We start from the raw sequence: 27,311 nt of genomic DNA, 5'->3' as shown, positions 1-27,311 counted from the left end.
CTACACTACACACTAACTGCACGAGATTTGCGTTAAACGTCGAAAATCTCTCACTCAATCTCAAGACACTGCCGTCGCTCCTAAAACTTCCCCCTTCCTAAACAACTAAATGCCATGTTGCCATATCGTTTTTTGATTGGTCGACATGGTATATTTTTCGACCAATAGGAAAGGTTGGGGGCTTTTTGGTTTTGTTTTTGCTCAAAGGCGGAGAGCGCTTTCGAGGTTTTCCTTATAAAACACAGTTTTTACTGTTTCTTCCCACAGTACAACGATAGTATTCAGGAAGAAAACCAAACGTTGCATATATTTTTATCATAACTCTGGTTTTACGTGGCCTATCAACGCAATATAAAGTCTGGTATAAAGTCCACACTTTTTCCGTCAATTGTTCTGTCTGTCCTGCTCACATCTCCAATGGTTGTACACGTTGTGATTAACGTGGCTTCACTCCACATCAGCCACGCCGCTTTGCTAGCTAAAACCCCGGTGTCTGCACACAAGGACACTGTCATAGCCTGTCAACGACGTTGATTATATATACGATTATATATACGAATGTGAATCTCATTATTAGCATTGTTCTAATCCCATATCGGAGCAGCTAGTCACTTACTGACTAACACTGCAAAACAGAATTGTTAAAGTATTAATTTTAATTTAAATTCAGGTTAGATTTTTTTTTTGTGTGCGCAATTGCACACGTGCGCAGCTTAGAGGGAACATTGCTTGTATATGTGTGTAATTGGGTAAATGTGACTTGTAGTAAAAAACACTTTGACTGATCAGTTTGAGTAGAGAAGTGCTATGCAAGTACCAGTCCATTTACCAGAAAAAGGGACATTGATGTGAACAAAAACACATAAGAACCCATTATTCCTCTCTCCAACATCGGGCAAACAGGTGCCTAATATTAGCCATCAGTATCACCCCAATCATGTGAACAACAACAAAAAATATTACAAAGTGAACTTAACCAAAATATAACTTCCACTAGCATCACATTATTTACTTTGTTTGAAATTTAGCACTAGTTAACTTAGCTAGCACATCAGTGACCATAACACTGAAGCTTGGACAGTGGCAGTCGACATGTTAGCATAGCTAGCACGCTAAAAGAATGCAAAAGCTAACCATCAGCTTTTTCTTATGTGCTGTTACTGAAATAAAGATGGTTTCTGTCATATGTAAAATTTTGCATGGGGTCTAATAGAATAATGTAGTAGAGAAATATGCTCTTGAAAAGTAGAAAAACTAACATGGACGTGTCTCAAATTGCAATTACAACTTGAATAGGAACCTTAAAATTGTAACTAGGTAAGGAACTTTTATAAATATTCACTTTATAAATAACAAGACGTATATCAAATAAAACCCACGTTAACCAGGTGAGATTATTAAAAATGTAGAGTTTAATATATATATTTCTTTCTGACATTCTGATAAGGATTGCAGGTAGGCTTCACAGTACACACTGTGTTCCACTTGATATGCTAAGCAGAGGAAGGGGTGGGACGGGTGGGCTTGACAAGCAGCAGGTTTTTTTTGTACATTAGTAGTGAAAGCAGAAGGAGGCAGTACATCCACAGACAACGTCTACTCCTCCACCGTATTGCTCTGAAACCCACAAAGGACCATTTGTCTTAACGATCCACATTCTCTAGAGTCCATCTACAGGCTTAGAGTTTATTCATGGTCCTTCTTACAATCCATAAAGAAAATTGTGATCGACAGAAAACATGGATTATCAAAACACTATCTAAGCGCATGCATGAAACACATTTTCACATTTTCCTTTTTTTTTTTTTGCTTTTCTTTCACGCCACCCTCTCACCCATGCACGCACGCACACACATGCACACACACAAAATAATGCAAACAAACTGGGCTTTACTTTTTCAACATACTTGATGATGAGGTGAGTTAGGAAATATAGGCCAACTTAAGTTAAATGATAAACCTATGCAACTTTGTTGCAACCGATGGATATGCACTTGAAATCTGCTGTTAATTTACTGTCGTAATATTTCTTTTAAACAATTATGATTTGTGTTATGGGGAAGGGTACAGATTTTTTCCCTTGTTTGGCGACATAATAATTACACCTATATATGCATGCTTTTAAGTGGCTCCAAGTTCCAGTAATGATTCACAAAAACGTTACATTTATGCTGCTCCGTACTGGTAACAATACATGCCATAAGGCCCTAATCAACCTTCTGTCCAATGCTAACTCTTACTTGTCCTGTTAGGTATTACAAAATCAGGTAGCCTGCTATATGAGATCTGAGTCAGTCACATTCAGAAACAAACCTGCCTCCTTGTATAAATGTATGGATCCAGCACAGAAAATTAAATCCTCTAGCACACATTAATTATGTCTATAGTTCCAAAATAACAACCGGTGTGAGGGCACTTGCAATTGTCATACAATTACCACAACTATCAATATAATCAACATCACTAAAATCTTCATAAACAAAGTCCATTGAGAACACACACTGAGGCATACAGTTGATTACTTCTGGAGTGAGAATAATCTATAATTAATTTTGGCAGAGATTAATTCACACATAAAATAATAATAATTATAATCAAAAAGGCTTTCAAATGAAATTAATGGCTTATTTCTGCAGGTTCGGGAAAGGTGACTTTGACCACTTTTTGGACTCTCGTGGATGAGTAAACACTGTAATTGCACTTTAACTGACAACGTTATTGTACTCGGAATATTTGAAGGAAATTATACTACCACTGCAGCATCTGTTACATGATAAATTTGTATCATTAATTGTCTGAAAATAACAGCAAAGGGCAATTATTTCAAATTTAAACGTGCGCCAATTTTACTACTAACAACAGCAGTTTAGGGGATAAATGTGTCCTCATTATGAATTCATTAGATGGCCCGTGCAAACAAATCACTGAGTCGAACAAAAAAGAAGAGAAGATGGCATCTGTGTGCAACTCCTTCGGCCTTTAGCATGCCTGAAGTCAAAGCTTAAGAGGAAGAATTAGAAAGACCACATTTGATTTTTTTTTCTTTAAGCAGAAAAAAACATTCTGCATTTCTGCTGCAGCATCATAGTTACCTGGTGTTAAAGTGAAAAAATTATGACTCTACAGTAAACCTGTTCATTGTGTGTCGGGACAAAAATAACATCAAATTTTTAATCATTACATTTTCTACACAATAAATATCAGCACATATATCATTATTATATATTCAAGATATGCATTTTACATATAGTTTTCCTCTCAGCTTATATACATCAGTTTATGTACAGTCTTTGTATTTACACAAGGGGTCAAAGGTCACTGAACCTGAAGCACTTGAAACAAAGTTAAAAGAGAAAGACATACGAACCTAAAGGCAGTGTAGTCATCCATCCGTTATCACTCACTGTTACAGCACTGGGGTGGGAACTAAAGTTACTTTTCGGTGTGAACAACAACAGTAACACTCGCACAAAATAAAGCACTGCCATTCTCAGGCCCTTGGTAAGAAGCAGGTCGATCGATATTGGCTTGTCATGCAAACACGTCGTGGTGCTTTCTAAATAAATAATGGATGCAAGAAGTACAAAAACTTGAATCATAATAACATTCTTCTCTTACTGTGCTGGTATAAAGTGAGTTAAAGTGAGTTCACCTAAAGGTAAATTTCAGACAGAGCACTGTAGCTGTACTTGCGACAGAAGAGGGGAATTTAAAATGGGGAGTGGCACTAAGAAAAACAACGTTAAATGTTACTCTGGCATGCAAAGCCTGTCTCTGGGGCTCCGCATATTCCTAATGTGCACAAAGCTTGAATACCCTGTGAGCAATAAAATCAGACTACGCTCTCGCTCCGTGTTTCCGTTTCACCCTGAGGATGGGCTTTGCTCCAAACCATGTCAGGCTCTGAGTTTCCCTAACCAAATATTGTACAACTTGCAAATATCATATTGCAATTTGATTGCATGTTCTAATAAGGCAAAAAGAAACTTGAAAACACAGAAATACAGACCACTGCATTAAACGACAAAGCAAAGCTATAAAAAGAAATTAGAAAAAAAAATCTTTTTAATGCAATACTCATCTAAATTCCAGTCTTTCCTCCTAAAGGCAACTGTTCCTCCACTATGGCATTTTGGTGTGTTTTTTTTTTCTTTTTTCTTTTGGTAGTTGTAGTCACACTAATTTACTAGCAAGCAGTTGGAAAAGTTCAGTTTGTTTGCAGCCTGTAGCAGATGTGAGGGAGGGTTCATTTTCTGGTTGGCAATGGTGCGGCCAGTGTTTTTCCATCGGGCCTTGGCGGAGACAGTTAAAGAGTATGTACAGCCATAGGGGTTCTGGAAATGATGCCTATGGGTGATAGGTCATAGAGTGGTGCTCTGGGGCTCCTCCTCAGGCACACCATCCCCCTCTGGATCTGTCACTGCCATGGACCTCCTGCAGGGGGCACCGCTGAACTCATCGATGAGGCTGTCCAGATTGACATTGATGGAAGGGATTTCATAATTGAAGATATCTAATGGTGAGGATGGGAAAGGTGAGTATGGTGAGCAGAATAGTGTGGATGGTGATAATGAGCACCAGGAAAAGGAAGAGGAGGAGGAGAGGGCAATATGACAATGAAAATGGAGTGTAAAAATGAAAGAGAGCAGAAATAATATTAATTGTTTTGAGTCTGAACTCATGGTAAGTGGCATATGATCGAAGGAATCAGTAGATTACGTGTGCTTCACATTTTACAGTGTGGTGCTGATTATGTCAATAAACTTGGTAGAGGCTAGTGTAGCGAGTCGCTGCCTTTTGTGTCTTTTGAGACAGGAAGAACAGATATTCTGTCAGATAAAATACAATAACAAGTCAAAATGACTGCACAGTGACAAATTACATGTTTACAACAGTGGACAGATAAACATCAAGGAGGCAACAGGATGTGTGTGGAACTCTCTGGAAAGAAAATGGCACCAAGACACCAAGTGGGCTTAAAGTAAGAATGGAGATCTCTAGAGGACTGAAATTAGTATTTGCTGTGAATATAGATACTCTTACGTGCTGCTCCATTTAATGGAAGCGGCAGATCCAAACAGAGACGGATGGCTACTCCTGTGTCGGAATGAGATGGAGTGTGGCAGTGTAGTAAGAGGAAGCAGAGGTTATAAAAAGCGATGAACCTGCCAAAGGAGGAGTGGGGGTTACCTGTGACCCCCCTGATACGAGTGGCAGGGGCGTTGGAGATGTCTGCCAGCATAGGGCTGGGAATGGGGAACAAAAGGAAAGGGGCTTTAAGATGAAACCGTTGTAAGCAATGGCATCTGCAATGTGAGCGCAGTGTGATGCACTCTGGGAAGTCCTTAAGCCGTGCATTATTGGTTGAAGACAGTGCAAGGAAAGTACAGCCAACCTGCTAAAAAAGGACGGGGATTATGATTGGGCATTACAGGGTAGGTATGTTTGAGGCAGGCTGCAGGAGACCCCAGAGGCATCCACGGTACGAGGCCAGGCAGTGAGATGGAGTATATGGGGCGGGGGCGGTCTGGCTTACCCTAAAAGTCCCCCTCACACTTAGCCCACACTGAATCCCTGGCCTCACACAGCTGCAAAGTACACAATAGTAGCAGGGGGAACAAGAGAATGATAAATATAACAAAGTGACAAAATCACTGGTGTATATATATTGACAGAGCACCTCAGTTTGAGAACATCATATTGTAGCTTTATCGTTGGGTTTGTCTGGCTAGGTTTCCACTCCTGCTACCCAGTAAGAGATGCTAGACTGGTGTGAACTGTGTAAGCCTCTGACCTACCTCTGCCAAGTGGGGGTCTGGGTAACACAGATAAACAGAGAGCACATGATGAATCTAATGGCAACTTTCATACAAGCAGGACGAGCTATGCTTCTCTGATGTTTCCACACATTACCCAGAAACATCATCACATAACACAAGCAATGAATACATTGTTCAAGAGATTTCCTTACTACAGTAGCACAAGAAATGCTAATATTTACATTTTCTTATCATTCTCAGGCATCTGTGTCTAAAAGGCAACTTGTATTCATTCGGACATTTGTTTGGGAGCAGTCAGTAAAGGGGACAGGTTTGTCTACAGTGACAGGTTCTACAGAGTCCTACACTCGTCCACCGTCTCCATTGGACAGAGCCACAGCGAGTCTGAGAGAGGGCCGCTGCAGCCCCACCTGTGGGGGTGGCGGTGGGGGTGTTGTTGCCAAGGGTTGATGTTTACCTGTAGACATGCTCTCCCCAGGAGACAGTCCATCCAGGAGGCCCTGCTCCATGGGCTGAGGGACTGGGGCCACAGGTGGGCCAGTTAGCCCCGGAGGGGCTATGGGTGGCTGAGGAGGGGGCAGGCTGGGTCTCTGCCTGGGCTTAGGGGCAGGCCGCGACTTGGTGAGTGTCCCCGTCAGGGAAGGCGGGGACGAAAGAGAGTGGGGTGTACCCAGTGGGGTCTGCCCAGGGGAGGACGGTGGTACTTGACCTGGAGGACATGCCAGTCCATAAGGGGAAGGGGTGCTAGGAGGTGTAGGGGACAGGCTGACTGGTGACGGCTGACCTGTGGACTGGTCAGACATCCCTCCAGACTGGCCGTATGGGACCTTAGGAGGCACGGGAGCCAACTTCTTGGAACCTGTTAACACACCATAGTCATATTAAAGTTACCTGTGGAAATACGAATAAGACATGTTTAAAACTTCAATGTCAATGTCAAAGAAAGCACATATTACTGAGGCCCTGACCTTTGCGCAGGGTGTGTGGACTGTGCTCTGTGGAGTGGGGAGACTGGCTGCTGCTTTGAGGGCTACTGCTGGGGGGTACTGTTGGACCTGCGACCTGGATGGCTTTGTGTCCAATTACAGGGGAAAGCTCTTTACTCTTCAATGAACTGAAAAGGATGGATATATATTATTATGTGAACATATAAACATATAAACAGTGTTTTGGACTCATCGCAGTCTACATTTACAGTCACTACACCATCATCACCATCATATACATGGCTGCTTCCACTGTTAATAACATTTTTCTAATCTCAAGGAAAGCAGTTCAAAATCTCAACACCTGTTTGTTATTTTTTTAATAGATTTACAAAAAGTTGGTGCACAATATTCTGTATGGATGCAGATGCTTTCAATCCCCCTGCAACAAAAGCTACTTCTGGGTGTTTCCTTATTCACAAGGGGTTGCCACAGCAGGTAGCTCTACATATTTGATTGGGCAGATTTTTACAGCAGATGCCCTTCCTGATGCATCCCTGGAGGATTTCTGTCTCCCTCTTAAAAGGAATCATGGCTCTGTTGCTTGGCAAATGTGTAAACCACTACACTATAGAAAAGAATAAGACAAACACTTCAAAAAATAATTGAGCAATACCAGTATATTGACTATATATGTGCTAAGAAACTCAATTACTGGGATGTGACATTCATTTTCACGAGTGATTAACAAACAGAAAAATTCCACCTGGGCTTGCAGAACGTTTGCCAGATTTAGTAAACAACAGGGTGTGAATACGGATTGAATGTGTCTTTGGACAGTGACAATACACTCAAAATAGATGAGAGACACTTCATGCAACTAGATATGACTGACAAAGTATTAACTGAGTACATAAATGAACTGAAGTCGAGTGACTCTAAATAAACTGCATGAACAACAATAACAAATAATTGCTTAAAAACGGTTTAGAAACTTTGTTTTACATGACCCATTTGAATACCCCCCCACCCCCTCCACCATCACCACCACCACAAGTAAGAAAAAAACAGACAAACAAACAAAAAATAACACACTTATAGAAGTGCCATTTAAAGTTGCCATCTAATTAAATGGTATTCGTTTTAGTTGTACATCTTCAGCAGACTTCCGAACCACAGGTCATCAGCTTTCCAAATCACAGGAAAAGTGTTAAAAAAACAAGTTCTGACCACAGACAGAGATTTGGTGTAATGATTCACACCGTCCTGTTTGGTAGTAGCACCAAAGACTTCTGACTCAAGAAACTATCAGAGGCAAAACTGTAAAACTCAGCACTTTGGGTCCAGCTGGAGGTACTGCACTGTTAGGGTTCCTATTTTGCTAATCTCATAAATCCTTAAAATTCTTCAAAAAAAACGAAGAGGTTTTTCATGTACTGTGTGCTGGTTAGTAGAAAAACTGCAGCAGACTTGACAATAAATACATTTCTATTCTAGTTCGAAGCCATTCCTTGTGTATTTATCATCTACTCAATAACAGCAACAAACTGAGCGCTATATAAGCCAGTAACATCCTTGGTTGCTAGGCAACCCAGCTGACAGGCATCCTGAGACAACCTGTGTGTTACAGAATCTCAGCTATGCAATTTGATGGGAGAGGTAATAAAAAAAGAAAAAAAGAAAAAATATGAGCCAGCGAGCTAAAGGAGAAATACAGCTGCCACTCTGTGATGCATCCATAGTGGCCAGGCGTGTGTTGTATTTACCTAGTCAGCCTGGGGGGTCCTCTCTCTCTGGCACAGGGGCAGGCAGCCCACGGCGGGGGCGGGGGCACGGATGAAGGGAGGCTAGGGGGGTTGCCAAGGCTCTGGTCATGACGGGTTAGTACCAAGGGGGTTTTGACGTAGAGGGGCAAAGCATTAGTGTCTTGTGGGGGGGCATGCGACATGTCACCAGGCGGGCTGTGTTTGGGGAAGTGAAGACAGCTAGGTTTGGGGTTCGAATTGATGTCAAGTGACGAGGAGGAGGAGGAAGAAGAGGAGGAAGGGGGAGGAACAGGGGGAGTGAAGCCAGACCAGCGCATTGGGGGTGGGGGTGAGCCAGGCGGCTGGGACTCTGGACCTGGTGCCACAGGGCGAGCGCAGGGCGGGGGTTTGGGATAGAAGTGGTGGGGGGCAGTGTGGCACATAGAAGTGGGGTAAGGGGGGGGTGGACGGTCCTCCCCTGGGGGCGGGTGGGCATGAGAGGTGTCCGGCCGATTGAGCGACACGTTGTCTGAGCTGTAGATATTAAGAGAATAGACAGCACAAAAGAAACAGCTCTATTGACTGAACAGGGAAACGCACTGGAGCGATATAGGACAAGCTGTTTGGATGATTAAGGTGTGTTAGTGTGTTAGTCAGTTCGAAGCCGAAACCAGTTGGCAAAAAAAAAGTGCTGCATCTTGCGGTGGGCAGTGGGTACACAGTCAGCTTATTGCAAATACAAAGACAAGCACAAAGAAATAGCAAAGAAAATTAAGTTTCATTGTGAAAGAAAAAATGATACAGTGTGTAGGACTCCCTCTGTGATCACCTTGTGTCTGCACACTGCATAGAGCTGTGAGGATCCTTCTCTGGAACCAAAGTGCTGGTCTGCAGCTTTCAGTAATACCAAGTTGAGTTGATGACTGAAACTCTCCTCACTGCTGGATATGGAAGCCCTACCCGCCTTAATCCTATATGACTTGTTTGTATCGCAGGTCCTGCAGTCAGCCCAGGGCAGTGTGAAACAGACACAAAACCCTTTCAAAGGCTGAAAGAGCCACAGGAAATGGGGGTGGGGGGGAGAAAGACAGCCAAGCCAGAAGCCATAATATTTCTTGTCTGCCACATAGGCAGAGCCAGTGACCATGAGGTGATTACTCATGTGTTTAATTGTGATAATGATACCAAAGAAATTGTGAAATCAGTCTGCGTGTCAACAGAAAAATAACTAATTCACGACCAAAGCTGAGAAAGCCAAGCCACAACAATGGGATATTGGATAGATTAGCATGCACGCAACAACTAGCAGGTTGAAGCTTTGCGTCACGTAGATAAACAAAACTTGTTTATACAGTATTAGGACTAAAATCCTTCAGATTTGAAAAGAAATGGGCTTTTTTTTTGGCAAATTTTACCCACAGTGACCTGACAAATGGACACAAGGACAACTCTAAGAATGTGTGATGTCTGAAAACAAATTCAGAACAGAATGCGACATGAACATGTTGAGGGAGATACTCCAAAAAAAAAGATGGAAGCATTGCATATGAATGGAAGCATGGTTAACACGGCCAAGAACCAGTGCAAGATGATGGTAATGATGGTGATGACAATAAAAACGAACACGGGTGGATGCATGGAGAAGCGAGGGCCAGGGTCTCCACGGTGACTTACCAAACCCTTTCTCCAAGTGGAGGTGTGGCAGACGGAGAGATGGCAAGCTCTCCGGGCTGCTCGGGGATGAGTGTGTCTGCAGGGGAGCCGGGGCCTTGCATGCCTGGAGGAGTGGAGGAAGCCTTACGCGCCAGGGTGGATGAACCCTTACGAGACACCCAGGAGGTATCCATAACCCTGACGCCCATACTGGAGACAAAAACATGTACAGACTCATGTGTGACATCAGCAAAACTCATGTGAGGCAAGTGGGGATAGTAAGGAAAGAAGTCGTGGGAAGAAGGAATGATACAATACCTTTGTATCTTCCTAATGCTGCGTTAGTAAGGGAGAAGAGAGGCAAAAGTGACATGAGGTCATAAGTAATGCAGACAAGGGTCACAAAATGTTTAATATTTGATATGAAGCAATGATTATGGCAGGGAGATGAGTAGAGGGAACAGTAAAGGGATTCAGAGAGAAAGTCAGGTCATATAACCAGTATGTGCTAATCTGCTGAATGCCATTTAGAGGGTTATTTCTTCCAATTAAACCTTTATAGTCTAAGAAAAGCTCAGGCTTCTCCCCCACATTGAATAGTTGCTTAAACAAATTTAGATTGATGCCTTTAGTGTTACATCCTTTGTGTTCACTTGATTGGGGTGTTTTGTTCAAGGTGTTGGTTCTAATTTCTCCAGTGATATTCCACCGTCTCAGTGAATGAGTCATGCCAGGTGACGTGCAATCCAGACTGTGAACGAGGAGTTGGGTGTGGGAGGATGGGATTGGAGAAATATTTCCTCTTGAAGAAAAAAACCTAGCAGCTCTCCATCAGAAACCTGTTGCCATAGAGACCATGCCATTCAAACTTATTCAGCCCTACGTATTTAAATGTGGGCAGTTTTCAGGCTTCTCTTGATGAATCCTGATAATTAAAGATACACCTGTATATATTACGGTGAGATAAGATATTTAACAAGAAACTGATTTCTGTGCTGCTTATGAAGGCTTCTGACTCATCCGAATGAAAACTTTAGATCGGAGGATCTTAATGTGCAAACGCTGCTCTCCTCAAATATAAGAATTCAGTATCTGTTGCCTGAGAAGAGGCGTGGGTGGAAAGAGAGAGACTGAAGGAGAGTGAGAGGTGGGTAGCAGAAGTGAGCACTTGGCATCATACCCATCTTTCTTGTAAAACTCCAGCATCATGTTGTCAGTGGCGACACTCAGTGGGCGTCGGCTCTGATCGTGCTGCTGCTTGCGATCGGATTGGTCCATGTCTGGTGAGGGCATAGAGCTGTAGTTGGAGTTGTGGTTGGTGTGGATCGGGCTTCCATAGCTGCCTGTCAAGTTGAACTCAATCTCTGAGGCAGAAGCAGACACACCATCAGCATGTAGTCTATTATACTTACAGTAATGTTTAGAATTGTGTGCGTTTTGAGTGCACACAATTACTCCAAAAAAACCCACAGTTAGTATGAAGAACTGAAATAACTATAATAAAATTAAGATTAAGCTATGCAACAAATACAGTACTAAAATGACATTTTAATGCTTTTTTAGCATATGAAAGTCTACAGAGAACATCCAATCAATAACAGTTAATCTTCAATTTAAGTCACATGCTGCAACATCAGCATTGCACTGTGCTGTGAATCAATGTATAATAGTAGTTGATACACCAACCAGGTGCTGCTGTTCAAATCCACAAAAATGAAAGAAAAAAAAAAGATGTATACATTTAAATATCACCAGAGTGAGTTTCTTGCAGTCCCTTCAACATACAGAAATATGAAACATCAGTGGTTCTTTTATTTCTGAAGCGTGACAAAAAACAGGCATTACCTTTGTTAAGGGTCCATAGTGTCTTGTCCATTGTTAAGTATGTTTATGTATGTTTTTTATTGGGTTAGTCAGTTTGCTGTATTGCTGTATGGTGTTTGTTTGTATCATTATTGTCTTGTATTATCAGGCTGGGGAGAATAGCCATGCAACCATATGATTTTTGAGATGTTTGCATGATTATGACATGCAAAACTATGTCCATTTGAATAAAGCTAAACACTTTTTTGTTCTGGGCAATGTTTTTATCATCTCAAATCCCCTAATTGTTACTTACAATGATATAATTTAAACAAGAAAACAGATAAGATGCCCAGCGCAGTTACAATTTTACATACATAGTGTGTAATCCCCACCTCCAGGGAAGAACCAGTCAGCATGCTGAATGATTGGCTCGATGATGCCAACAATCTGTAGGGACACGGTCGTCATCATCTCTGTCATGTTCCTGGATAGAGCAGACAAGTGAGCTATAGCAGAGTCACTCAATCGTTGGTTTAAATCCAAAGAATAAAATTATTAGTTGCTTTAAGAATACATACGGTTCATTGTGTGTCCAGAGCAAGTTTGGTCCAAGGACAATAGCCATGTTACCAGGAGTCATCTTGTTAGCATCCTGATACTCACTCAGCTTGGCTAAGAATTTGATCAAATATCTGTAGGATTGGATAAAATTAACTGTGCATTTTAAAAGTATAACCCACTGTTTTTGGTTAGATGTGACATGTCTGCTTGTACCATTTACTGATTATAAAGTAAAAAAAAAAATAATAGCAGCAATATTAGACGTGCCACCTGCAGGCAGTAAATAAGACTGTAAAACAGCATGAGTTATTGCCTGCAGGAGGTACAACTACGAGTACTGCAAAGACATTACAGTAATTTTCTTGTCAGTGATTCTTGTACTTCTAAAGTTGCTGGTCCTGCTGTTAATATTATTTCCTGTAGGTGGCACAAGTTGAGTAGATATTTGAAAGGATTTCACCCGGATTTTCACTTGGATGTGGTCCAGTTTTGTTTCTACATACTTTCCCGGTTTTTGATCTCCTAATGTCTTGTTTATGATAGTAAGGCTACACTGAAACATGTGCAATCCTGCAAATCAATGGGCAGAAAATCAGGGAAAGAAACTGACCTGAAATTGTTTAAGTTGTCTGTGGGGAGTTTTTCACATGTTGCCATCAACGCCTGTAGTCTCTTGTCAATGTCTTGAATGCTGAGGAAATATAAAGTTATTACGGTTTACTGTTGCTCTACTTCTTTATAAATGTCATCATTTTTCTTTTTGACAGTTAGGGGCCCTGTACTAACACGCTGAACTGGTTTCTATTTTTAATCACTGCCAATGGCACAATTTGAGAAAATACTCTTAAGAGTACAGCAACTCACTTGGAGGCTTGAATCCATTCATCATAAAGTTCAGTGGTCATCAGTGGATCTGGGAGCTCACGAAGGTATGATTTCAGGGCCCCTGTGGGATTAAAAAAACAAGGACAGCGTAAAAACTGGTCAGCTCTTTGAAAGAAGTGGAGGGTTGTTTTCTCTCTACTGGCGAGCCCATGCTCCATATCTCTACTCCCCTCTAGCAGGCCCTCATAGCTAGTGCATCTGCCAAAGTCAGACAGCTCAACACAGATTTCATGCTAATCTGTGAAATGAACAGCAATATCTGAAGAGAAAGCTCTTGGGAAGAAGACATTTTCCAAAGAACCACATTTGCAAAGTGCATTATGTCCAAAAAAAGACTGCAAACACTTCAGCTTTTTACAAATGAACTTTTGATCATGGAGTGAAAATAATTGGCTGTTTACAATTTAGCCTCTAACAATTACAGAGAGTTGGGATTGTTGTTATGGAAATGTGCTTTGAACAATGCATTTATGTGGGCGTAGATCACCTGCGATGGCGTGTGGATCGGAGGAGTACTCCTGCACATCAAGAACTCCACAGTCCAGGGACGCTTTCAGCTTCTTCAGCTTGGAGGCTGATGGAGCCACTCTAAAGAGGCCCTACAGCCCCCACACAGGAAACACGTGATGTGTAATTATCATATCTAACACATCTGAGCAGGAACACAACGCAGATTTTGAATATTTCCATTAAATGTTAATTATGGACAAGTGATTCATGTATATGTGCGTTTCTTCTACCTCCTCTTGCATGCCGCACTCTAGCAACATGGTGACACAGGCTTCGATGGGGAAGGCAATCTCTCTCCCACTTATAGTCAGGTGTTCCTCCAGGGACTTGCCATACGACGGCTTCTCCACCCACGCCTCTGCAATACCAAACAGTGCCCAGAATCACACGTGGATAAAAACAACCCTATGCATCATGTCTTTTGTCTAGCAATTGTAAATTAACCATTAATTAAATATCAAGGTGCATAACTGTTCCTTAATTATGTTGTTATGTAACATGCCAGGCCTATTAGTGTATTCTTTACTGATCATCTTGGTATTCCTTCGGGTACAGAAATGGAGCAGATCTCAACACAAACACACACACATAGCTCTTGACACAATGCATGACTCACCTTGGTGAGCTTTAATCTGGGGTAGGACACTATGAAGAATCTCTAATGACTTCCTGTGATATTCTGCCTGCGTTTCTATCAGCTACAGAGGAGAGCAGGGGGAAATAAAATATAAGATAATGCACCAAACAATTATGATTTTAAAGTCATCTTCAGTGTTTACTACAGCTTGTGCTTAAACGCAAAAAAAATCTGATTCTTATCAGCCGCAACGTTAAAATGTCCGGCAGGTTAAGACAGCAACACTCATCGTCTTATTCATTCATTCACTGACACGTAGTACTCATCGCTGCGCACCAACCACACCCACCAATTCAGGCAATGACATGCCCTGAAGGCAGTGGCTTCAACCAGTAGGGCAATGCTCACCGCCAAATAACAAACCCGCTCGGACATGGTTTTAATCAACACAACAAAGACACCAAGGCGTTGACCTAACCGAGCCTCTTAGAATCCTAATCTGGATATGCCAGAGAAGGCCTGATCACAAAGGAGCCAAAATATCAAGTTTTAATGCCACATGTCCTGTCCATACCCCAACAGGTTAGAAGTGACAACATGAGTGGGACCTACATGATATGAAGCAGTTGTGTAGCTCCCATATTTAATGTTGTTGGTGTAAATGAACTCTTACACCAAAAGACAAAAAACAAAACAATTTGCCAATTTGATGACATATTTGACTTACCGTCTGGAAGTAGTTTGCATAGTCTATTTCTTTGGCCATGAAATTGTACATATCTGCTGACAACTGATCCTGAAAAAGAAAAATCGTCTTAAGGAAATAATCTCACTAACATCATAGATAGAACTTTAATATCATTCCATGACTGTGGCCCATTTGTGTCTGATTCATGTGCAAGTGTTATAAATCAAAGAGGAGGGCAAAAGTAGCTGGATGAAGGCATGATATACACGTAGCTCTGATCGTTGACTCACTCTGCAAATTTCCATCCGATTGGCTGTCTCCTCCATCTCCTCTCTTAGGGACTCAGACTTGGCACCGGGCTGCAGAGTGCTGGGGTGACTGGATGACTTGGATGACTGTTGATATCTGTGGGTAAATGAGGCAGTCGCCCCTGCTTTAGACATTCCAAGTTTTTATTTTAGCAATACACTAACCACAGCAGGTTTTAGCCTCACTGTTTGAACACTGTTCACCTTGTTCGTGCTGAGTCCATGTCCAGGACAAGTTTAGCTAAGTGCTTCCTCTGTTTCTGGATATTAGGAATGTCCACCTGAAAAAAAAATCCAAGGAGTTAATATGAAAACAGTCAACTCATTATACTTTGTTTCTGCTAATAGCAATGGAAATAAAAACACCAAAATGCAACTTTTAACTGGTACATTAAAATAACACTATCTGCTCACCTCCGCAAGGACATAAAGAGGCTCCACCACATCTCTCTCTATCTGGTACTCAAACTGAATGAGTTCCTGGGCGAGCTTCTCCTCTGTCTCCCCACAGAGCTTCAGCATTTTTCTGTTGGTAAAAGCCAAGCACAAAGTCATAAGCAATCAAATACAATTAAACACAAGGATAATAAGGACAGAGAAGAATTCAGCTGCCAAATCTGTAATTAAAGATGACTCTGTGTGTGTGTGAGTTAAGCACAGGCGTATTAGTAGTCACTAACCCCAGGAGAGAGTCTTCCCCCAACACTGCAGCCCCTTCTTCCATGCATTGTGCCAGGATGGTAAGCGGTAATTTTTTCTGACGGTACATAGAAAAAATGTTACACGCACTTCTGTAAACTTCAACAGTTGCCAGCAGGACTGACGCCCGTACTCACAGAAGGTGACTTTACAGATCTCTTCTCCATATCAGTCCCCTGCTGACCCTGCAGGCAGGCATTCAGTTTTTTGTGAGTGCTGTGTGACACCTGCTTGACCAGATCTAGGCGTTTCTCCACCTGGGAAAGCACACACAGAGCAGGTGAATGTGCTTACATGCACACATGTATCCTCACAGATGCAACATAACTGTCAGCTCTAACGCAGCATCATGAATCAGCACCTGCTCTCTCTTCACGGTACATACTGACAGTAAACCTGTGATATTTTAAAAAAGGATTGAAAAAAGGCAAGCTTTCTTGCCATTTCTTCAATTAGTCTTCAGGAATAGTTCTCTGGGCTTCTTGAAGGACATTTAGAGCTCTTCTTTGAATTTTGGCTGGTTCTGTTCTGTGTCAAAATAATAAAAGGGCAGCCCTCAGCCCTGACCGATTGGGCATGATGGGAGGAAAACAAAGAAGCAAAAAAAGAAATCCTCTGAAAATGGTCATGTTTGAGGATTTGACTGAAAATAATTGAAAAAGCAGCCAATGTCCAAAGAAAAAATACAAATAAAAAACACTTTGGAAAGCTGGCAGAACTGTGACTCAAGTGCACTTTAAAAAAAGTACAGAATATATAGCAATTAAAGTACATTGTTCCCAATGTACCATGTGGTGATTTTGACGGACATTATTTTTGATGTTTAATAATCATTATCAATTTATTACAGACTACTAATAATTCACTGCTGTTCACAGGTGCACATATATACACATCTGACATCACAGCTCCCATACACATCTACAGCTCACCTGTAGAAGGTCTTCGCTCAACACCTCTGTTTTTTCTGCTCTGTAAAGATAAAAAAACAAACAAACATATATATTAATACGTTTTCTTTCGTATTCTTAAATCCACAGAAACATGATTGCATGTGGCAATTTTATCAGTATGTAGGGAAAGATATGGGAATCAATTCTAGACCAATAAAACATTACTGCAAGATAGCAGAAATTCTTGGAAAATGTTCATTCATCATCTTTCCTATGCAGAGCTTATTAAATTTCATATATTAAACACTGCATTCAAGAAAGAGAAGCAAACTTTCTCACTGGGAAACTAACCCATGGTTTAAAGTATTCGGCTTCTCTCTTCCTTGTATTATTTTATGTTATTTTTTGTTTTCTGATGAAAACAAATGAAAGGAATTATTGCACAATGCGCACAAAGAATTACGAAGCTTTGGTATGCTCTTCATTGGGTAGGCGGCATCTTGGTGCTTCCATATACACACAGAACAGCTGCCACAATCACACAGTTTCTGATTCACACAGGAGAAATAACATCAGACATGCTACCTTTTTAAGTTCTTGATGACATGCCAGTTTGGTTTTGAATAATTTAACACATTTTACAATTCTTGCGTGTCGTTCTCAAAATGCTGTGGGTATAGAAGGCTCATTTACCAATGTGGCAATGCTCCAAAATTTATAGGCCGCATGCACACCTGCCTCTTTGGTGTAAGTGGGTGAGTTTGTGTAAGAATGCAAGTGTCTCTTTAAGTTATCATCTTCAACAATGCATAACAACAGCACATTAAAGCCGCCGATTCAAATGTGTTAATTCCCACTGCATCACATCCTACTAAAAATCCAGCAGATGGGGATTGAGCCAAAGACTGAAGGAAAGGGCTGCAGAGCAGATGAAGCAGATAAAGCTACTCATCCGGAGAAGTGAAAGAGCCATTAGTTCAGAAAAGAGCAAACCACTGGATTTTACAAATACATGGTGTCAGCTCAGTTCAATCAGCTTTCATTTTATGACTTTAGTCAGCAAGGACATTTTCCATATAGCTTAACATGCCGTTTATGATCCTATAAGAAAAGACAGAATAGCCACTTGTCTCCTAAGAACAATTTTATTGTACATTTTCTTTTTTGTGGTAAACTATTACAGAATCTGACACCAACCAAACTTTAATGCATGCAATATATAAACAATATATAAGGAATACCTAATGTGGAGGTTAACATATGCTTTCTGCCAAGAAACAGGGATCGGGCAGACCATCTGACCTCCTAAAATGAGGCATTTTGAGATCCCCAGCAGAACACAGTTACTTGGGACTTCCCTTCCTGTACACACAGCCTCTTCCTGTGATTGTGCCCAGACTATGCCCATGCCAACCGCAAATAATGAATCTGAATTTATCTTGGCAAAGCAAATTATATAAAGGACCTTGGTTTGTGCAATAATTGTCACGAGCCAGGGGAAATAATTCAGAAGCATATTACCAAAATGCTGTTTTCATGTATGTTATCAAACAGGCAACATAACAGCTCTCTAAAACTGTTGCTAAAAAGAGGCAAAGTATGAAATGACTAAAAAGTGTCTAATGTTGACACACAGTTGTTTACACATTACCAATAACAGAAAGCTGAACTATTGAGACATTAGCATCTCCAGCCTCAGAGAAAAAAAAAAGTGAGCATGGAGCCATGGGAACTGGGTCAAATCATGTACCAGTGGATCTAATCACAGCCAGCCTCTCGGAAAACTGCTCTACTCAATGAGCTAGGAGGCAAAATACAGGAAATGTGTGTGTGCATGTCTAAGAGAGAGCGACAGAAAGATAGCAAAGCAAGAGATTTCTGGCGTGATTTATAAGGATAACTGCGATCGCAGATTGCAGATTACATGACAAAGGGAGGACAAAAATAACCCAAGCAGCACACTAAAGTTTGGCACCGTTCTGCTGAACACTCCACCAGACAAAAAAACTCTGAAATGCCATGGTTTATGAAACAACCTCCCATGCAAGACTGTATTATGTACTGAAAGTAGGTAGTTGCTCTGCATTGTCACTGCCACTGTCTATTGCAGGCTGATCAGCTGACTGGATTTGTTGTTTAAAAGGAGGCAATAACAATTTAAATCATAGACATCTAGCATCCTCAAGGACCGCAAGCGGTGTGGCTATTATGACCTAGACATCAAACAGATTGGAGTCTATCTTCAAAGGCAGCGCTGTCTTGTTCTATGAGTTTGTTTGTTTTCAGAGAGTGGCATTTCCTCTTAGGAAAGCAGCATCGCACATAATCTTGCTGCGAAGATGCAGAGAAAAAGCAGCATTGTCGAGGCATGAAAACTGGGGGGTACTGAAGTTTCTTGGCCCTACCGAACCTGATGTAAGTCTAGCTTCAGGGACAGCTTAGAGGTGAGGAGAGATGTTCTTCTCAGCAAATATCGTGCAAAGTGAGACCTGGGAGGAAAATAAAGACGTGGGAGAGTTGGCAACCTCGCAGGTGGTATGCTCATGGAGGGAAAGGGAGACGTTGCCAGGTTTATGCCAACCATCTGCCACTATGCAGGCATTCCTTTACCTGGAACTGGTGATGACTCAATACAAACACGTGCACAGTCATCTAAAAATACGCAGGTTAATGAAGTAATGTTCAAATTGCAGACATTTATTACAGTCTTGCATGCAAAATGTAACACTGGTGAAAAGGACTTCAAATCGGAGCAATGCAAACATGAACGATCCCAGAGAGCGGAGGAAGATAAATGAGTTGACACAATATTTGCGCAAGATGATCAGCTGCCAGAATGACAAACTTTTTCTACATCTGGGAGGAACATTAGCAAAGAGCTGACCTGAATAAAAGTCTAGGTAAGGTCTGTTTAGGACATATTTGTAAGGTTTCAGAGATTATAATTCGTTGTATTTCTGTTAAGTTGCAGTTAAAATGTTAGCTTGCATCTATATATTTTTATCTCAAGCTGTGTCAATGTTGGACAGCTGCATCGTTAGCCCCCCAGCACTGAGCATGGTTTATGAAAGCATAAATAATCCATGCTGACATAATCAAAATGCGAATAAAGAAGCAGCCGCTGTCTAGAACATATTGCATTGGTAGCGAGCCAATTGCTGGCTGTTGCTGACTTTCAGTTTGTCTGAGATTCAGCAGGACAAAAAGGAAAAAAAAGGTCATTATCTGGTTTGCTCACACTGCTAGCATGGCTAACAAAGGCCCCTACTCTGAGGCCTGGAAGAGCTACACTGGATGCTAGGTCTTGTACTGCTAGGGGAGGGTAGTGGAGCAGAATGGTGGCCCTGGGCCTCAGCGGGGCATTACACACCCTGGAGCGCTGGCATGAGATCCACAGTCAGTTATATACATACACACAAGCAATGACACACACAAAAACCCACAATGGTGTTTATGCTTGAGATGCTCCGTGAATATTTCTCCACTGATTGCTTTTTGTTTTCTCTAGACCTGCATCGTGCATCTAAAGGCCCAGTTGGTTTCTACCCAAACGATGAGGCGGGGCAGGCGATGGGATACGGGGTTACTAAAACAGAAAAACCCACTTACTGTAGTTGTCCACTAAACTAGGTCACAGTTCTGTCAGGCATGCAACTGTGAGCACATACATGCACACAGGCATGCACATATACACACACACATGCGTCCAGAGAAGGAGTGAATGAAAGAGAGAGTGAGAGCCTGCAGTGTTCAGTAATGTTTCACTGGAAACACAAGCACTGAGTTATCTCTAATAACTTTATTCATGGTGCGCTGAATAATTTCGACAAAAAGGCGCGCAACAATGTGGCTTAACTGTGTTTTTACACTTGTCATCTTCCGAAAGACACACACAGACACACACACACACACACACACACACACACACACACACACACACACACACACACACACACACACAGCAGCTAAATGACTTCAAATGCAAGCAAACAATAAACTACGACAAAGCAGCAAAGGTCAAAACAATCCTTTACTTAGAAATGAAACCTTTTTTTTGCCACCTTTTTTGTTAAAGCTATAAATTTCTTCACCATTTTGGGAAATGTAACATGTGCGCTGGCAGAGTCAAACGAATGTGATGAAACAGCTAATACTAAATGAGCGTTTCTAGGCAACCAAAGCAAAGGAACGACTATATTTGCTGTGCACAAAAAAAAAGGAGCTGGAGAATGATTAAACAGCAAAGGGGAAAAAGCAAAGGGGAAAAAGAGGTAAATAAAACAGGAAGTTGTTATTAGTAGATCAGTGCTTCCTGTTCTGAGCCTATTGACATTCTTGAATGGACGGAAGTGAGCATGCTTAAAGGGAGTCACCCGTCTCGTTTTTCTTTTTAACAATGCCAAGCTTGTCCAGTTCATTTATAGCAGTTTACTACTAAGAATTATATACCAGAGAACTTTATGTACAGTGGTATCATCATAAATTTAGCCTTTAGTGATTCATTCTCTGCATCCCTGTTGGAGATGATATCATGAGCAACAGCCTGGGTCAACCCTAATACTTTGACATGTCACGTCAAAATATTGATGCAGCAATGCTATTCTACTGCTTTCTCTTGCAATCCAGTTATTGAGTCGCTGTTAAACAGTTAAACAGCTTCCCTGACATTTTGACTTGCTATTTTACGGGTTTTTGTGGGGGGAGGCCTCTCAGATAAATGAGGGTAATGCGAATGGAAACTTAAATGAAGAAGAAGATATTCACAAGAGGAAAATGGTGGATGGTGGTGGAAAGCGAATCAGATCTCTAATTAGCTCAACTGACACATTACTGGAATGAACAATAATGACATTACACACACACACACACACGCTCACACTGACATTAAAGCGCAGTGAATAAATACACAATCCCTATTTCTTTTTTTTTCTTTTATTTTCTTTTTTTTTTTTTAACCAATTTAGGGCAAATTACTTCAGTTACACAGATCTCATTATGTATCAGAGAAGATTGTCTTGTGATATATTGCAGAATTTCTGTGACACCATTATTATCATGTGAGTTCTTCTATTTGCCACCCTGCTGTGTACATGATCACTTGTACAGGAGCCAGGTCAATAGGGACAAAACGAAAATAAAACTCCACAGGAGAATCTGGATCTGATGGGATTAATCAATCTCCTTCAAAATGTTGCAAGTTTTGTTGTTTGTTCTTTAAAAAAAAAACAAAAAAAAATAAAAAATCAGTACCGAGTTTTTTAGTTGATCTTTAGTACAGGGGCTCTTTAAGAGGTTAGTCTTTTGAATGAATCAACACGAGTGACATGGAGAGGGAGAAACAGCGCTTCTCTCTGATATTACATCATCTCTCTTTTGATGGCCAAAATGGCCCCTTGACAAAGGCTCTTTATCTCTACCATACCCTGTAGTATGCTGTCTCTGAAAGGCACTGATGGGGATATGGGAGGGTTACACTTATTTAGCAACGGCTCTCGCATGATCTAGCGCACACTTAATGATTCACTTCTGACTGTTGATGGCTTCATAATAATTCATAACACCATAATGTCGTTCCATGTTCAGCTAGAAATGATTACAAAAAAGACAATAACAGCAGTGAATCAGATTGTGAATGCAACTTGCTCCAAGATTTCTATGGTTCCAACCCAGAGAATCAAGGCTAAGAGGAGGAACAGAGAGCTGAGAGGTGGGGGACGCTGCATTTTCATGCAACAAGTTACCTGTCAGCGACCATATGCCCTTTTAGAGCCTGGCACACATTCTCACCAAGAGGTGTGAATGTGTTAATCTTGCACTGAATTTAAAAACAAGCACAGACACCTACTTCTTATTCTAACAGTAATTTGTTTTCAGTGTTAATATGGTCAGCTACATATTAGTGCTCAATGCTGTTTCTGCCCCTTCCTCTCTCTACTTTATACAGTGCAGTGAGAAAGTATTTGCTTCATTGCTTATTTATTTTGTGCATATTTGTCACACTTAGATGTTTTAGATAATCAAACAAATTTCAATAGTAGAAAAACCCAACATAACTCAAGTAAATACAAAATGCATTGTTTTATATGATGATTTCATTTATTAAGGAAAAAACGACAACAACTTATCCATACCTACCTGATCCTGTGTAAAACAATAATATGAGCCCTAATCATAATAACTTGTTGCACCACTCTTGGCAGCAAGAACTGCAATCACGCGTTTCTAATAACTGGCAATGAGTCTTTCACATCACTGTGGAGGAATGATGGCCCACTCTTCTTTGCAGAATTGTTTTAACTCAGCCACATTGGAGGGATTTTAAGCGTGGACAGCTTGTTTAAGCTTATATCTCAACCTAATATTAGTACTAAACTTCGATTAGGTCACTCAAAAACCTTTCAAATGTGGACTTCCTGGTGTGTTTTAGATTGTCCTGCTACATAAGCCGAGTGTGCTTGAGCTTCAGGGTATGAACTAATGACCAGACATTTAACTTCAGGATATTCTGGTCGACAGCAGAATTCATGGTTCCATCAATTACATCAAGTCGACCATTTCCTAAAGCAGCAAAGCAGCCCCAGAGCATCACACTGTTTAACCACCACCATGTTTGACTGTTGATATGATGTTATTTTTTATGAAATTCTGTGTTAGTGTTACACCAGATATAACGGGACTGAAACCTTCAAAAAATGTGGACATTTTCCACATCCACAATCTGTAAATCGGCCACCTGCGTGCTTAACAATAATTCATTCGCCTACTGCGTCAGAAAAGAGATAGAAACAGAGTAAGAGACAATGCATGAAAGAGAAAGCAGCCCACAAATGACTGCCATTTTCAGATAATTGCATTGTGGATTGGTGAGCTAGAAGGCACAAGTAAGAAGAATGCATCTATCATAGAGGTATTTGCAAACACCACAAAGGTGGCAGAAGCAGAGTGCAAAGATGGAATGTGGGTGTGTTAGGGAATGAGATAGTCCTGTTTTTTTTTTTTTGTATCTATATGTAAATGTTACTGTGCAGGAAATCATATTCTTACAGTCTTGAATCATAGAATCTTTTTAACAGTCTGTCCTAGACCTACATAGGACAGTGAGTTGGGAATAGAGAAATAGGTCAAGAGAAATGAAGGGTGGGAGCTGGATGAACCAATATAATCTTTTGCTTGCTTCCTGTAAGGACACCAAAAAATTAGAATGTCTTTTTTTAGACAAACGCAAACACTAAAGTACAGGAGAGTTTTCACGGAGACTAAAATCTCAATTAAAGGTTAATGTCCAAAAATAATATTTATAATACAGGTCTCTCCTGCTGTACCAAAACACATTTCTGTTAGCACTAAAGTATGCATGGCTGCACACCCTTTTGCTCCACAGAGGTAATTGGTCAAGCTGGTGATCACATGACATGGGTCTCACCCAGGCAAGCTGCAGCAGAAGCAGAAGCAGCAGCAGCAGCCGCCTTGGAGAGCCAGAGGGATGCTGACACAGCACACCTGAACACCAACCCCCAGCTAAAAGAAGACCTTCATTATAGACTTGCCATTACAAATGCCAATACAAGACAAAAAGACGAGCAGATATAGTAAAAAACAGTTATTAAAAAGATATGAGTTATGAGTCTATTCTTAATAAAGAAACCTACAATAAATAAACTAAAGCATAATTTTATTATTAAATCTTGTTTCTAAATGATAAAATGTAACTCTACATATTCTTAGTAACAGGACCTGTCACTGGTATTATCAAATCTAAAGAGAGCACTGAGTTTCAGGGGGACCAAAGGCCATACCCACAGAGAAACCCTGCTCCAGTCTGAGGATGGTTAAAGCTTGAGTCAGCAGAACAGTTAATATGAAGCCTGTTTTCACTGTTTTGGCACTTTATTCTTTCCTATAGGAGCCCTGCATTACTCACAGGACAAAACCAGCGGAATTAAAAGACAGCTCAGGGGTAAAGCTAAATCAAGTCCATTTTACTTAATGCACTATATAATAGTATATCTTCTGCAAGAGCAGTGTGCAAGGAAGAGCAGCAAAATGACATTGGCATGATAAGACTGTTTCTTGTATAAATGCTTGTAAAAGTCCAATAAATCTGCACATTTGTGATATGTACACATTTTTCCCACTGTCCGACACTAACACTCTAAGGCATGTAGGTGCAGAACACCTGGATCCACACATAGTGTATGCATACAGCATACGTGTTTACTTTATTGGTGGTAATATCAAGAAACATTTATGTTACGCGGTTTAATCTAAATAAGAGCTGTTTAAATTTAGCTCTCCAAATGAACCATGCTTCAGCACCTCTATACACCTCTTAAAATCCTTCAAATTATAAGTGGTGGAGAAATACAGACATAGTTACTGAATGGAGACACCTGCTCTTTTCTAGCGAAAGAAACCTCAAAACAAACAAAACATGATCGTCAAACCAGCATGATCGGGTCATTAGTTGCTAGATTTGGTTTTTCCAGATAGATAGTGATCTATCTCCATTGGCATAGCCAGTGTTTGACACTGTTCAAGGTCACCACAGGGTCAGATCCATTACTTCTTGATCCAAAGATCAAATCTCTGACTATGGTTTGAGAGTGGCAGTTCTTGTTATGGACCACTGTTATTATTAAGAGCCCAGCAGGGCTGTCCGGGGAGAGTTATGTTCCTCATTATCACTGTGGTACAAACAGACCAACTTAGACAGCCCCAGAAATGAGCTAATTTTCTACTTACACTAGCACCACTTGGACCATCTGCATTAAATAAGCTGTATATGTGCACGTACACATGCATAAAAGGAAAAGTGCCATATCTTCTGTGGCCATCTGAAGTCCTGCAACCTGCTTGCCCACACACATATCCAGAATCACACCCACACACACAAACACTCTAATGAGTCACTAGAAGAAATGATGATAAAAAAGACTGAGGCTAGAAAAAGCAGTATGACCTATGGGGAAAACAAAAATGATAGCACCAACACAGCCTGCAATGTGTGCCCCTCCGCATAATAATAATAATAATAATGACCCACACCTCCTGGTCCTAATCCCTCCCCTCCCACCCCCCTGCTGGGCAGAGAACACCTTCTGGCCCAGCAGCGGACAAGCTGCTTTCCCTGAACACAGAGGGTGGGGGAAGACTGATAAGCCCACTGGATCGGTGTAAAATGTCACCGGATTTCAGAACCATTCAGAAGCAGAGCAAGAACATGAAAAGATTGGACGGTGAGGACAGAGGTGGAAATCTGTCTTCAGAAACCCCTAATTTAGTTTTAGCACGTTCAGTGGAATGGAAAACCGTCCATTTAAACTGACACATATCATTCCAGAAGCGCATCAGGGAGGCGTGATCACGACCTTCAGGAATTCACGGAGTGGATAACTCACGCCTAAGAGGTGCTTCCCTCCTCACAGCTGATATCACTGCGTAATAAAAACATTGCGCCTTTTTCTCATTTTCCCCTCACGTCGCAGCCCACACTGCATCCGTCTGCATCACGTTTACCTATCGACAGGTTCGGTGACAGGAGTCTATTTTAATCACGACATAACTTGGCAATGCCATATTTGTCAAACTCCACCGATGATACTCTGTCATAAAAATTGGGTCGTCACTATTTGATGGTCCATGTCGCTGTGATTTTCTATATTTAACATATTTCCGTGGGCAGGTTGGAGCTACTGTGGCAATGCGCCTACACGCTGCCTATGCGGTAGCCTATTCCAGTTGGTATTACGCATAGAACACTTAGGGCGTTTTGAACATGAGGTATACAATATACTTCAGTAAATAAGCAAAAAGCGCAAAAAGGGGAAAAAAGGGGCAAATTAAAGAATGAAAGTCTGTTTGCATTCATCCGATTCGCATCCTTCTGGGGCCATGCAGGGGGGTTCTCCTCTCTTTGACTTGGCCAGTCGCGACAATAGCGCACGGAAACGGTTTCCTTACCTTCCCACCGTTTGGTTGGCGAGCTGTCGCATCCGATTGAATTGCTTCTTCATCTTGTATTTTCTCTGTTAGCACCTACGAGGGGAAATATTCCGCATTACTTCTCACAATACATATCTCCATCCTCCACAGAGGTGCAGCACAAATTCCAATCTCCCATTCCCCCCCTTTCCCTCATCGCAAGCTGCCAGCACCGAAGAAGTATTCCACGATTACATATTTTCAATTGATAGATATATGTATATTTTTTGCACATCTATATTTGCTCCATTGCCTGCGCAGGGATGCTGGACCAGTCCACCGCGCGTACACACAGGCAG

At 41.3% G+C, this 27,311-nt stretch overlaps 1 protein-coding gene across 5 annotated transcripts; it reads right to left on the bottom strand.

Moving 5' to 3' along the window:
- Positions 1 to 1,413: 1,413 nt before the first annotated feature.
- On the bottom strand, positions 1,414 to 27,311 carry arhgap44a (Rho GTPase activating protein 44a). Of its 5 annotated transcripts, XM_076883248.1 has the most exons (23): positions 26,992 to 27,311; positions 17,071 to 17,110; positions 16,276 to 16,395; positions 16,120 to 16,196; positions 15,854 to 15,965; positions 15,644 to 15,720; positions 15,422 to 15,536; positions 15,171 to 15,239; positions 14,483 to 14,564; positions 14,097 to 14,224; positions 13,844 to 13,955; positions 13,336 to 13,417; positions 13,082 to 13,162; positions 12,489 to 12,602; positions 12,303 to 12,394; positions 11,285 to 11,468; positions 10,423 to 10,440; positions 10,126 to 10,314; positions 8,473 to 8,985; positions 6,749 to 6,894; positions 6,238 to 6,639; positions 5,537 to 5,588; positions 4,424 to 4,513 (listed from the first exon to the last, which is right to left on the bottom strand). In XM_076883248.1, the coding sequence occupies exons 1-22, from the start codon at positions 27,042 to 27,044 to the stop codon at positions 5,581 to 5,583; spliced, it is 2,814 nt and encodes a 937-aa protein (XP_076739363.1). In that variant the 5' UTR covers positions 27,045 to 27,311; the 3' UTR covers positions 4,424 to 4,513; positions 5,537 to 5,580. The 5 variants fall into 5 exon arrangements, with proteins under 5 accessions (XP_076739361.1, XP_076739364.1, XP_004559549.1 ...); XM_076883246.1 differs by lacking the exon at positions 5,537 to 5,588 and having other exon boundaries at positions 1,414 to 4,513; XM_076883249.1 differs by lacking the exon at positions 5,537 to 5,588 and having other exon boundaries at positions 1,414 to 4,513; positions 6,565 to 6,639.

This window comes from Maylandia zebra, linkage group LG4 (assembly GCF_041146795.1).
Source record: "Maylandia zebra isolate NMK-2024a linkage group LG4, Mzebra_GT3a, whole genome shotgun sequence".
NCBI classification, from domain to species: Eukaryota; Metazoa; Chordata; class Actinopteri; order Cichliformes; family Cichlidae; genus Maylandia; species Maylandia zebra.
This window is presented reverse-complemented; position numbering and strand designations above follow the sequence as displayed.